Raw genomic sequence first — 11,387 nt, 5'->3', positions numbered from 1 at the left:
GAACCTTGATTATTGGTGATGATTATGTCTGCAATTGCATGAATAGATTACAACAATTTTCTCTATTGGTTTACATCGACCCGCGACAGAAATCAGGGCCAATCCGATGCTTGGTCGGAGTTGTTCGATCCACAATAAAGTTTGCACGGACTGCTTTAAGATTTGTGTGAATCCAATACACACAAATATTGATAAAGATCAAACGGCTCAAATCATATATCAAATCAAATTTAATCCAATATTATGGGACTGCCTCTGACAATACAGTCATAGGACGCTCTTAATAAATAGTGTCCTCTATTTTATTTTATTTTTGACGCAATTCTAAATGCTACTCCTTTGGGCTAGATTTACATACATAAATAAGAAGCCATTTAAGCCGAAAAATCAATATAACTTACTGTCGTTATTCACCGATCAATATGACGAACTTACTCGACTAATAAAAATAATTATAAGTTTCAAAACCTTTCTTCCCTGAAAAATAAATAACAAACAATATGTTCGTAAAAGAAACGGAAACAAATGAGAGATGACCACCGAAATAAATTAAGTTTATCTTTACCAAGCGAGGGAAAACAATGTAATGGGAATTGAAAAGAAAAATAAGCTGTAAATCTCCAAAACTTTGATCAAGAGTTTTCTCCAATGCCAGTTCTCAGTAGCATTACTTAGGGTATTCTGTTCTCATTCAGAGATGAAATTAGAAAATTGAGATAGTAGAGACTAAATAAATATATGTCATATAATTTCATTTTATAAAAGAGATTAATAGTAATAATATCTTTAAAAATTAAAAATCATAAAAAACAAAACTAAAATTTTTCAATTCATAAGTATGACTTAGCTCTCTTTCACTCCCCCATGTTCCCATTTCTCATCGGTGCACAAGACCTAGAAGCAAGCAAACGTAAACCTAAAGCTAAACAAAATGAACGGATCTATTTAGCTTCACTCTTGTTGTATTGCGCCAAGTCAAAATAGTTCTTTCAAGTTTCGATATCTTTACCCTTATTAATAACGTCTAACTTTGACTTCGGAATTTTCACCGAATCATCTGACACCTTGGTTGTTCCTTGCACCAATAACGTCTCACTCGGAATTTTTCAAAATTTGAATAAAAAAAAAACTAGAGGACATCCATCATCTTATCTAAATCCATCTGCACCAATGTGTTTGGCACATTTCTTATGCCATGAATTAAATTTGTATCCGTTCATACTTCTAACTGCAAGTAAAAACATTTCTAATTTCTTGACATGTTGTTCAATGAATTAATTATGTGTATCCAATCTATATTCACGTATCTAACTACAAGTAGATAAATTTCCTGGAGATATATTTGCTCCGACACTATTACAATGATTAACGATTTAAAACTGGCGAAGCCAATAATCTTCACATATTCAAAATTGATTCAATAGTTTCAATTGAATTTTTATTTTTGATAAAATTCAATTGAATATTTAATTCGAGAATTTTAATACCCGGTGCATAATAAAAAAAATACGAATAATTAATAGTTGGCACCAAGGACCAACTAAATTTCGGACCCCAATCAGCATGAATTCTCTAATCATTATCAGTTATGGCAAGAAAAAAACCCTTTCCAAAGTACCAATTAATATTTAAAGCATTTTTGTGATAGTAAAGAGCATAATTTTTCAGAGAAAATTTATAATTGCATATATAGTACATGACAAAATAAATCATTTGCAACACAAATTGCATAACGGGACACCATCAAAATATGACTAGTTAATCAGAAACTGTTCACAAATCAGTAAAAAGAAAGGATACAACAAGGTTGAAAAAAAGGTTGAATTAAGTCTCAACCAGATTTTCCTCTTGAGAACCCGTCTTGGCCTGACTCTGAGTTAAATCCTGTTCAGCTTTCCTTTTCTTTTCTGTCTCTTTTGCTTTGACACCAGATCTCTTCACAGCATTTTTCTTTCTAAAATCTAATCAATCAAACAACAAAATTCAAAATGAGAGCGTGAGATCCATATCAGGAGAAGTATTGAGCATGAAACCAATATCAGGAGAACTGAAAGGTGTCAAAGCTGTCAGTACTTCCTAAAGGATTTGATACTTCTAAAAATATGAACCGATAGGATCGAAGCCCAACCACTTTATAATTAAATAATGAATTCGGCTTTATAAATTTTATTTCCATTTTTTCCCCTATATCACCTAATGAAGGCTACGGCTTTCTAATGGCCAGAGTAGGGCTAATGCAACAGACATTAGATACCCTGAATCATCCTAGTGTATGAAAAAACAACAATTTTTTAACATAACGAAAAGTTGAAATTATTCCTAAATTAGTCATATCATAGTTAAATGGATTGAATGTATCAATTTTTGGCCTGTCATCTGACCTAATGTAGCCTGCCTTGAAACCTTTTTCCAGAGAGAGTTGACAGTAAAACTCCAAAATTTAACAAATAAGTATTGATTACTTGCCAACTCATGAAGACTGGCACCAGGACTGAAATCTCTGGCTATATGTGAATGACTATTTTGTAACAACTGCCTTGTACACTAATTTCGCTTGCAAATATTAATATTGAACTAAAGAAAGGTTAAAGAAAATTCAAACCTTCTAAAGCAGGTTTAAGAAGCTCAATGAATTCAGGGAATTCAATCTCCTCAAGTGCTTTTAAAACATCCTCTGCGTTAATCGTCTGTCTCTTTGATTCCTTGCACAAGTCATTAGCCCTATTTAACATAAATAATTTTTCTTCAATAAAGGAAAACATGAAATTGTCAAATTCGTAAGAAATTAAAAACAATATACACAGCTTTACCCAGAATTTTTATTTCATATTATTAATACTTGCAAAGATTTTTCCTTGTCAAGCTTGTTGATTATGCATCTTCACTAAAATCTGAACAGATAGTAGATCAGGCTAAACCAAATTACAGGATTTATGTGGAGCACAAAGACAATTTTCTTTCATGTCAAACAGAAACAAAATGCCAGAAGAATCCCCTTTCTGAATAATGAAAGTGGGTGATGGTTTCCATTTCCCCCATTTTAAAATTTGAACTCCTAAGGAAGCAATTAAGTTCCAGGAGGCACAGTCCTTCATTCATAGATCAATCAATTTAGTGTAGTCAAACTAGCACTAGCACCAGAGAGAGAGTGAGAGGGTTACGTGGCAGAGAGATAGTGGATGAAGATCCGAGCGCTCTCTCCGAAAGCGAGAAGGGCGTCTTTATTCACATTTACGTCCTCGTCTCCAGCTAGCTCTGACAGCTTCTCCTTCACCAGCCGTCGCACAATAGACCGCGGCAGCTCCTCCACTTCCGCTTCCGGCACTGGTGGCGCACGTGGAGCTACAGGTGGAGCCTCTACCGCGGCCTCAGATCCCGACGGGCCTGCAACTGCCTCAGCTCCTTCCACTCCCTTCTTCGCCATTCCCTTGCCTATTTCTCTCTCGCGCCAAATGGTAAAACCCTCGCGCCAAATGTACAAACCCGGGTCCCCTCAATTTGTAACATTTTCCAGTACTGTTACGTATAGTTGTTTCGGGCTGCTGGGTTCCAAATACCCTAAAGTAACCCAAATTTTGTGTTTGAATATAAACCGTCCGATCAGAATTAAGATCAATCCGGTCCGCGGTGGAAGGTAAGGCATCCCTTTAATTATCGTGCTAGAGCAGATTGCACGGTCCAGATTTAAGCTCAAAATTTGAGTTACTTTAGGGGATACTAATTTGGTCTGTTGGGCCTGAGATGTTATCACTTTGAAAATGGCTCATTAACACCTTCTCAATTGGAAAGTTTGAATTATAGGACTTATTTTCTCAAACTATTGGGCCTTAATGGGCTAAATCGATGGGGTCACAAAGCATATTCGTTGTGCCTACGATGTATCTAATAAATTTCTTTAATCCGATGATATGATATGTCAACTTTTGATAAGATGATGCAGATGAGAAAATAGTTTTATTTGATTAGATAATAAAAATATGGATAACAATTATTTTATATTGGTTATTTTATCGATTAATTGACAGATGTAAAATTTTATGTTTACACAAAATTTATATATGATATATTTTTAATTTATTTGAAGATGAGATCATATAGGTAATATTTTATTAAGCATTGCTTGGTTGTTATTCAATGTTCTTCTCTCTAATTCTTTTTCTCATGGAGAATAGAGATCTTGACCTTTCACTTGTAGATGCCTAATGACTTTTTATCTGATCGTTCAATCAACAACATATCCGGTAGGGGTGTCAATGATACCCTTTTAGCCGTTTATCCGACCCGTACCGTATTCAATAAGGCGGGTATGAGTAAGGAATTTTTTTTGTTAGCTTATTGGGTATGGGTATGGGTAAGGAATTTTTTTCGTTAGTTAAATGGGTAAGGGTACATGTAAAAGCTAAAATTCGTACCCGTTACTCTATAGGATAATTATATAATAATATAATAATATGATAATATTTGAGCAATAATTAGTGATTACTTTTATTATTTAGTGTGTTATTTTTGTTGTAAGAAAAATATTAAACATATTATTTTTATTTGTATGTTTTGTTCTTTAATTAAATAATTAATTTTTTCGAAAGATATATTTTTGTTTTTGAATTTTCTTGTTTTATAAAAGAATATAATTTAGTTGAAATTGATTGCACAATTATTTTTATTTTATTTTTTATTAGTAATATCATTGTATATGTACAAAATAAATGAGTTTTGATGTTCTATTTGTAAAATATAATAAAACTAATTATTATAGTCGTATTATCCGTTATTCACCTGCTACCGTTTCGTTACCCGATAATTTTAACGGATAAGGTAGAGTAGGGTAGGGTAAGGTCAAATCTTAATGGGTAAGGTCAAATTTTAATGTGATCTATATTGTGCAGTTTAAATTTGAAGGTGCAATCGAGACATAGAAATTGATACAATTATACTCTCAAATAACAAATGCACGACTTTTTGATATATTATATAAGGCTCATGTAGTAGCTAGGCTCCATTGGTCTATTAAAATGTACTTATTTTATAATTCATTCAGACTCCGATTATATAGGTTGTTAATTTATTGAACGGGATTAATATCCGAATAAAAAGTCAAAAGTCGGTGATTGGTTAGGTTTATCACAAAAATGCACGAATAGAATGGTTCAGGCACATATTTAATAGCACTTCTACTCCTTACAATGTTGTTTACTATTCCGATCATTTGATCTTTACAATATATGTTGTTTATGCATGTTACTATTCCGATCATTTGATGTTGAAATGTTCTTTAGTGAAAACAATTTGGTTCTGGATAGGCAAATGCCAATATTTTTTTTTTTTGTGAGTAAAGGTTGGAGGTCAGTGTCAAGACATATTTTATCCTTTGTTTACTATTTATCAAAATTCAAATAACAATTTTTCTTGATCATGATGAATGCTGATCTATTTGGTCTCATAGGAATGAACTTAGCTTTCTTAGAACTTCTAGGATTCAATCTAATAGAGCTCCGATATTAAATATTGATTTCACTATGTTGTATTGGTCAGGAGCTGTAGATGACAAGGTTAAGGAAGAGCTCAAAGAATGGATGCCAGAAGACATTAATATTACTGCATTCCTTTGAAGGTGTACAAGGAAGTGCCAGTGGTGATGATTAAATGACATATACAATTAATACTCTGGGATCTTTTTGTAATTAAGGCTCTGTTCGGCTGCTAGGTGGAAACAGGAACGGGTCCAATTTGAATGGCCGAAACACTGTGCGCGTGGAAAAAAAAATCCACTCTGATTGAATTTTTTTTTCTCACGAAAACAGTGAATGGCCGAACAGGACCTAAATATAGTACTTCCAGTTACATAGTTTAGTACTGTTTTTGCTGCAGTCGGTTTTCTACATGTTATATGCAGGATTTGCTTTAGTTTATGGTTATTAACATCTTTGTATAGCTGCCTTTTGCAAATTCTGTTGAACTTGGTTTGAATATAGGTACTATATATATATGGCTTGTAATGACACTTTATGTTTCCTCAATGAAACGGGCTATATGTCTTTTCTTCAAAATATATATATATATATACATATTACTTTTCCGAAAGTGCTCAAATTAAGGATCAATGGGGGATTTTTTTATTCATAAATAATATATTATTTTCTATTGAAAACGAAAGGAGCCAGATGGATTTTCGAAAAATACATGACGCCGAAAAATTATGACAGTGTAAATATGGACATGTTATTTGCACCTTAGAAAAAAAATTCAATGTGATAAATTTTTTCCACCCAACCACACAACATTATTGAATAAACTCTATTTTTACAAGTAAATATGATATAAACATGAGTACATTAAATTAATTGCTTACATCATGAAAATTCTACTGTCACCGTAACAATTTTCTGAGGTTAATTATTTTTTCGAGAACTTACCCGATTCTTTTTCTTGTCAATAGAAAATTATATTTTATTTTTAAATAAAAAAATCCGCTAACGGGTCAATCTCCTGGCTGGTGCGTACGACTCGTGTGATTGTCAACTATATTTAAATTAAACGCGCGTAATTTCAATTTTCCCACCCTCTTGATTCCCAGGTACCAAGATAAGCGACCTTTGGAGAGATCGCCCGAATTATCGTCTCAATCCTTCTGGAAAAACAAGAAAATTTATATAATTTTCATCGATTGTTATAACGCTTCACCTCCTGGTCGAAAATTACTGGCAATTTAGTTTCCAAATTCGTTGACTTCTTTGTTTATAGAAATCTAAAATTGTATATTGACCAAATAAAAAGACCCCACCTAGGCACCCATACCATAGTCTTTGCTTTCTCTAACCACTAAACCCTGCTTCTTTTTTATTCTTCATCCAGACTACGACACAAGCCATACAATCTCAAGGCGATCGGAGCAAATGTCAAGAACCGATTGGAGCAACAGTGAATCACGACATACAAATATCTCAGGCGAGACAGAAACGGACGACCCAGATTTCCCGCCAGATTCCATAGTCATCCCGATCACAGAGGATAGCCCCTGGCAGTACTCAGCCTACGACAGTGGAGAATCGCAAAGAGAAATTACCAATCCCAATCGCATTCTAACCCGTTTCCTTGGTCCAAACCCGGACCCGCTTCGAACCAGGTCGCTGCCGCAAACTTAAATGCCGCTGCACGAACTCCGATCATGGGCATTCCTGCCAAGATGAAACTACCCGCATTTGCTCACTGCCAAGGCCCGCCTTCGATTTTTCCAAGGTGGCGTAATAGTAGATCGAAGAGATCAGGTTTGGCATATACCGAACCCGGATCGCCTAAGGTGTCTTGCTGGGGAAAAGTTCTATCAGAAAGAGAGAAGGAGAAGCTTAGGAAACAGAGGGAGGCGAGAAGAGAACTAGACAGGAAGAAAGAAGTGCCTTCTTGCTGTAGCAGATTTTCTGCGATCTTTAACTGTGCTGGTGATCGTGCAGCAGGGAAAAGAGGGGACTCTCATTTTCAGTTGGCTAAAGCTGAAGTCCATCCACCGCATTCGGAGAGGGACTCGCTACACAAGAAAATTATTTGAATTGACGAATTAAGCTGGATCCCATTGCTGACGTGGCTGAAGGTTTGGGTGTCATTTATTTTATTTTTATTTTTTTTTTATTTTGGGTTTTGCGTTTTGCGTTTTGCGTTTTATTTTTTTCGCTTGAGGAAATAAGTTTATTTTTGCTACTCGTTTATAGTTAAAATAAGATGTAGTTACGGGTGGCGGTTGTGCACTAATGTGTACATAATCTAAATTCATTCTTTAAAGATCTTTTATTTTTTATGTTCTTTTTATTGTGAATCAACTTTAGTTTACTTAATTTTGGTGGACGAATTTTGAAGTTTCATACTCATTGTAAATTTGAATGGATAAACAAACGATCGTTTATTTTGACGAAATTCACAATAATCAAATATCAAGTTTTAAGAATAAATTACATTGTAACATTTCGTCAAATACAAAATATGAAATTGATGATAAAACGCCTGAGTGAAATTTTAGGAAAAAATAGAAAATATTCAAGAACAAATAAAAAATTTCTGAATAAATCAGTAAGATACTTGAGAAAATTTATGAATCATTACAATAAAATGTTCATCATAATCGTGAAATTTTGAAATATTTAGAAACCCTTGGACTCTGAAAATCAAGGATTTAAAATGAAATGTACATGCATGAATAAACAAATCAATCAAATTAAAACAATTAATTTATTTACAAATGGAACCCTGTGTCATTTTTACCCGACTCTCTCTCTCTCTCTCTCTCTCTCTCTCTCTCTCCCGCTCACCTTGAACCTACCATTTACCTTTCTCACTACATCCACTTTCTCTGATTTTTCTTACTATTTGCCTATTATGAAAAAAATATTAAGCTTACGGTTTTATATTTTTTGTTTTCCGAAAAAGGTCTTTATAAAGTTAAACCTTGTGACATAGGATATCTGCATACAACACCTTGTATTTCTTATTTTCTTTTATTGGTGAATAACGCACAGTGTTTTAAAATGCGGCCGCATATGCGTATGCGGTCGGCAGCCGTGTTCAGAATACCCATGCGGTTTTGACCATGTGGCCGCATATGCGGTCATGCGGAATAAAAAAAATGCATATGCGGATTAAAAATGCGGTCATGCAGTCCGAATATGCGGCCATGCGGACTGAAATATGCGGCCATGCAGTCCTTCCATGCGGTTTTGATAATTTGATTATATTTTAATTAAAATTTATGTGAAAAAAGTCAAAAAAAACTATTGTTGGTTATGTCATTATGTGAAAATAAATTCAAATATATGAATATAAATATATATATATATATATATAGAGAGAGAGAGAGAGAGAGAGGTGGGCTACGGTGAGTTGCGAAGTAAAGCGGCTATTTTACTTCACGCTCATATTTTGCGATTTTAAAGTTCAAAATGTCGATCCGAACCGTTCATCTTGTTCTCCATATTGAAATGTGGTTGGAGACCAAATTTTACATTTTTTGGAATTTTTTTACTATTTATTAAGCAATTTTGAAAGTCGCTGATCTGATGATCCAAAAAATTTTACTGTTTTGTACTGTTCACAGCAAAACAGCAATTATAAAAAATGCTTAATAAATAGTAAAAAAATTTCAAAAAATGTAAAATTTGCTCTCCAAGCACATTTCAATATGGATTAAACATCTAACGGTTCGGATCGGTTGTTTGGACCTTCAAAATAAAAATACGGCGTGAAGTAAAATAGTCACTTTACTTCGCAACTCACCGTAGCCCATCTCTATATATATATAGAGAGAGTTAGGCTGGGGTGCTATGGATAGCATAGTGGCCTCTATGCTACGGCTCAATATTCGAGTTTCCAAAATCCAAACGGTCGATCCGAACCGTTCATCTTATTCTCCATATTAATATCTGCTTGGAGACCAAATTTTATAATTTTCTGAATTTTTTTACTATTTATTAAGCCACTTTGAAAATCGCTAATCCAACGGTTTTACTGTTTTGTGCAGCCACCGTTGGATCAACAATTTTGTAAAATACTTAATAAATAGTAAAAAAATTCAGAAAAATGTAAAATTTGGTCTCCAAGCGTGTGTGTGTGTGTGTGTGTGAATTTTTATTTTTAAATCCGCATATATAAATCCGCATGAAAATTCACATATGCGTCCGCATACCGCATATCATACCGCATATGCGGTATGCAGTGGTCTTCCGCATGCATGAACAAAACCGCATTTTAAAACACTGATAACGCATAACGTTGTGTGGACAAGATTTTTTTTTTTTTGTGCATTGTTTGACTCAGAGATGATGACAGGGATAAATTTTATGTAAATTGGCATTTAAGACCCCAAGGTCAAAATTTAAATTAGTGACAAAATGGAAATTGATGATATTTCAGTTACTATTTTGTGTAACATTCTGATATAATAGTCTAATTATGTGTGTGAAAAAATGTTCTTCAATAACAAAAATGTTTAGGCATCAAGCTTTATCGCATATGTGGTGACATCTATCTTTTCAGTGGCCCCTGTTCCAAAAGAACATCCAATGAGAAGATAAATGAACCATCTCCCTAGCCCAGTGAAATCCCTCGAATTCTTTTATTTGGGCTCTTGGGCCTGACGTACTATATTTAGAAGTCACATCCTCTCCAATACCTGATAAGGGAATCTTTTACGATTACTAGATCTGAACCGTTCTTTTTAACTTGGCACGAATCTCAAAGCCAAAAATACTGCCTCCTATAGCGGTCTGAATACCAAATCGGTTGAAATTTAATCTCAATCCGTAAAGTGAGAGTGATCCTCTGCAATTCCGGAGAGAATACGGATTCCCATATTTATCCTGGGGCCCTCTTATTCGCCCTTTTATTCTCGGTTACTTCAGTATTGGCTACATTATTTATCGTAAGCAGGTTAGAGGTCCTCTTTTTGCCTTTTTTATGGCAAGTCACTCACAGATCCCTCTCCTATATTAATAATAGTAGAAGAAAGCCTTTGCTTCAAATGGGTTTCTAAATTGGTTTGCTGCATCCTGTATACTGAGAATATTGCGTTGTTTTTGTGAACTTAGTAATGTTGGCTTTAGCCTTTAGCGTGCTTGAAATATCACTAGTTAGTACCTGGTACTCTCTTGTTGACTTGTTGTATGTGTATATTTTTGTTTTTTGAAGTGCTACGTACTACCTGCGCTTGCTTTTCTGTTTTTCTATGGTTTGTACTGTAACATTGCTTGTCCACGTGTGGTTTTTCTCAGTGTTGTAAATGCGGTTTTGTTCATGTATGCGGAAGTACATATGCGGTTTTATTATGATTTGTTAAAGAAATATAAATAAAATAAAACTAATTTATATCTAAAGACTTGTTTAGTCTGATAGTTTGTGATCTATATTATATTATAAAGGTTATAGATTCTAATTTCCTCCAACACAAAATAATTTTTAGGCTTTTTTTTTTCAAGTCTGCATAGACTGTATATGTACTCGTATGTTTAAAACTGCATGAACTTGACTGTATGAGATTTTATATGCAAAAGACCACTACATAAACATATGCGGCCACATATGCAAATCATGCGGCCGCAATTTACAACACTGGTTTTTCTGGTGAGCATGTAAAGTTATTGTTGAATGTTTACAAGTTGGAGGAAATGTCATTGTATATGATATCGTTTTAAATTTTCATGCATGTTCGGCCATGTAATTCCTTCAAATTTTGTTCATCAAAGTTAGGTTTTTGTTCCAGGAAAAATACTCGTAGAGATTACTAGGACATGCAATTGAGAAAAAAGAAAACATCTCCATGAAAAACAGAAATCTATTGATTTGTGTAATTGTCAGGAAAAAAATGGAAATGTTCTTATTAAGCTAAATTATTGTCACCTGTATGCTCA

The 11,387-nt window shown here is 34.0% G+C and overlaps 1 protein-coding gene across 1 annotated transcript; it reads right to left on the bottom strand.

Moving 5' to 3' along the window:
• Nucleotides 1–1,660: 1,660 nt before the first annotated feature.
• NF-YB11 (nuclear factor Y, subunit B11) lies at nucleotides 1,661–3,527 on the bottom strand. The gene is made up of 3 exons (XM_078325669.1): nucleotides 3,162–3,527; nucleotides 2,603–2,721; nucleotides 1,661–1,961 (listed from the first exon to the last, which is right to left on the bottom strand). The coding sequence occupies exons 1-3, from the start codon at nucleotides 3,422–3,424 to the stop codon at nucleotides 1,825–1,827; spliced, it is 519 nt and encodes a 172-aa protein (XP_078181795.1). The 5' UTR covers nucleotides 3,425–3,527; the 3' UTR covers nucleotides 1,661–1,824.
• Nucleotides 3,528–11,387: the final 7,860 nt, after the last annotated feature.

This window comes from Carex rostrata, chromosome 24 (assembly GCF_964058835.1).
Source record: "Carex rostrata chromosome 24, lpCarRost1.2, whole genome shotgun sequence".
NCBI lineage: Eukaryota > Viridiplantae > Streptophyta > Magnoliopsida > Poales > Cyperaceae > Carex > Carex rostrata.
The sequence above is the reverse complement of the archived record's forward strand: the minus strand, read 5'-3'. Positions and strand labels throughout refer to the sequence as shown.

Coding starts and splice junctions, on each gene's coding strand:
- NF-YB11 (XM_078325669.1), bottom strand. CDS start 3,424: ATGGCGAAGAAGGGAGTGGAAGGAGCTGAGGCAGTTGCAGGCCCGTCG. Junction 2,722..3,161: donor ATCCACTATCTCTCTGCCAC/GTAACCCTCTCA, acceptor TATGTTAAATAG/GGCTAATGACTTGTGCAAGG. Junction 1,962..2,602: donor TCTTAAACCTGCTTTAGAAG/GTTTGAATTTTC, acceptor TTGATTGATTAG/ATTTTAGAAAGAAAAATGCT.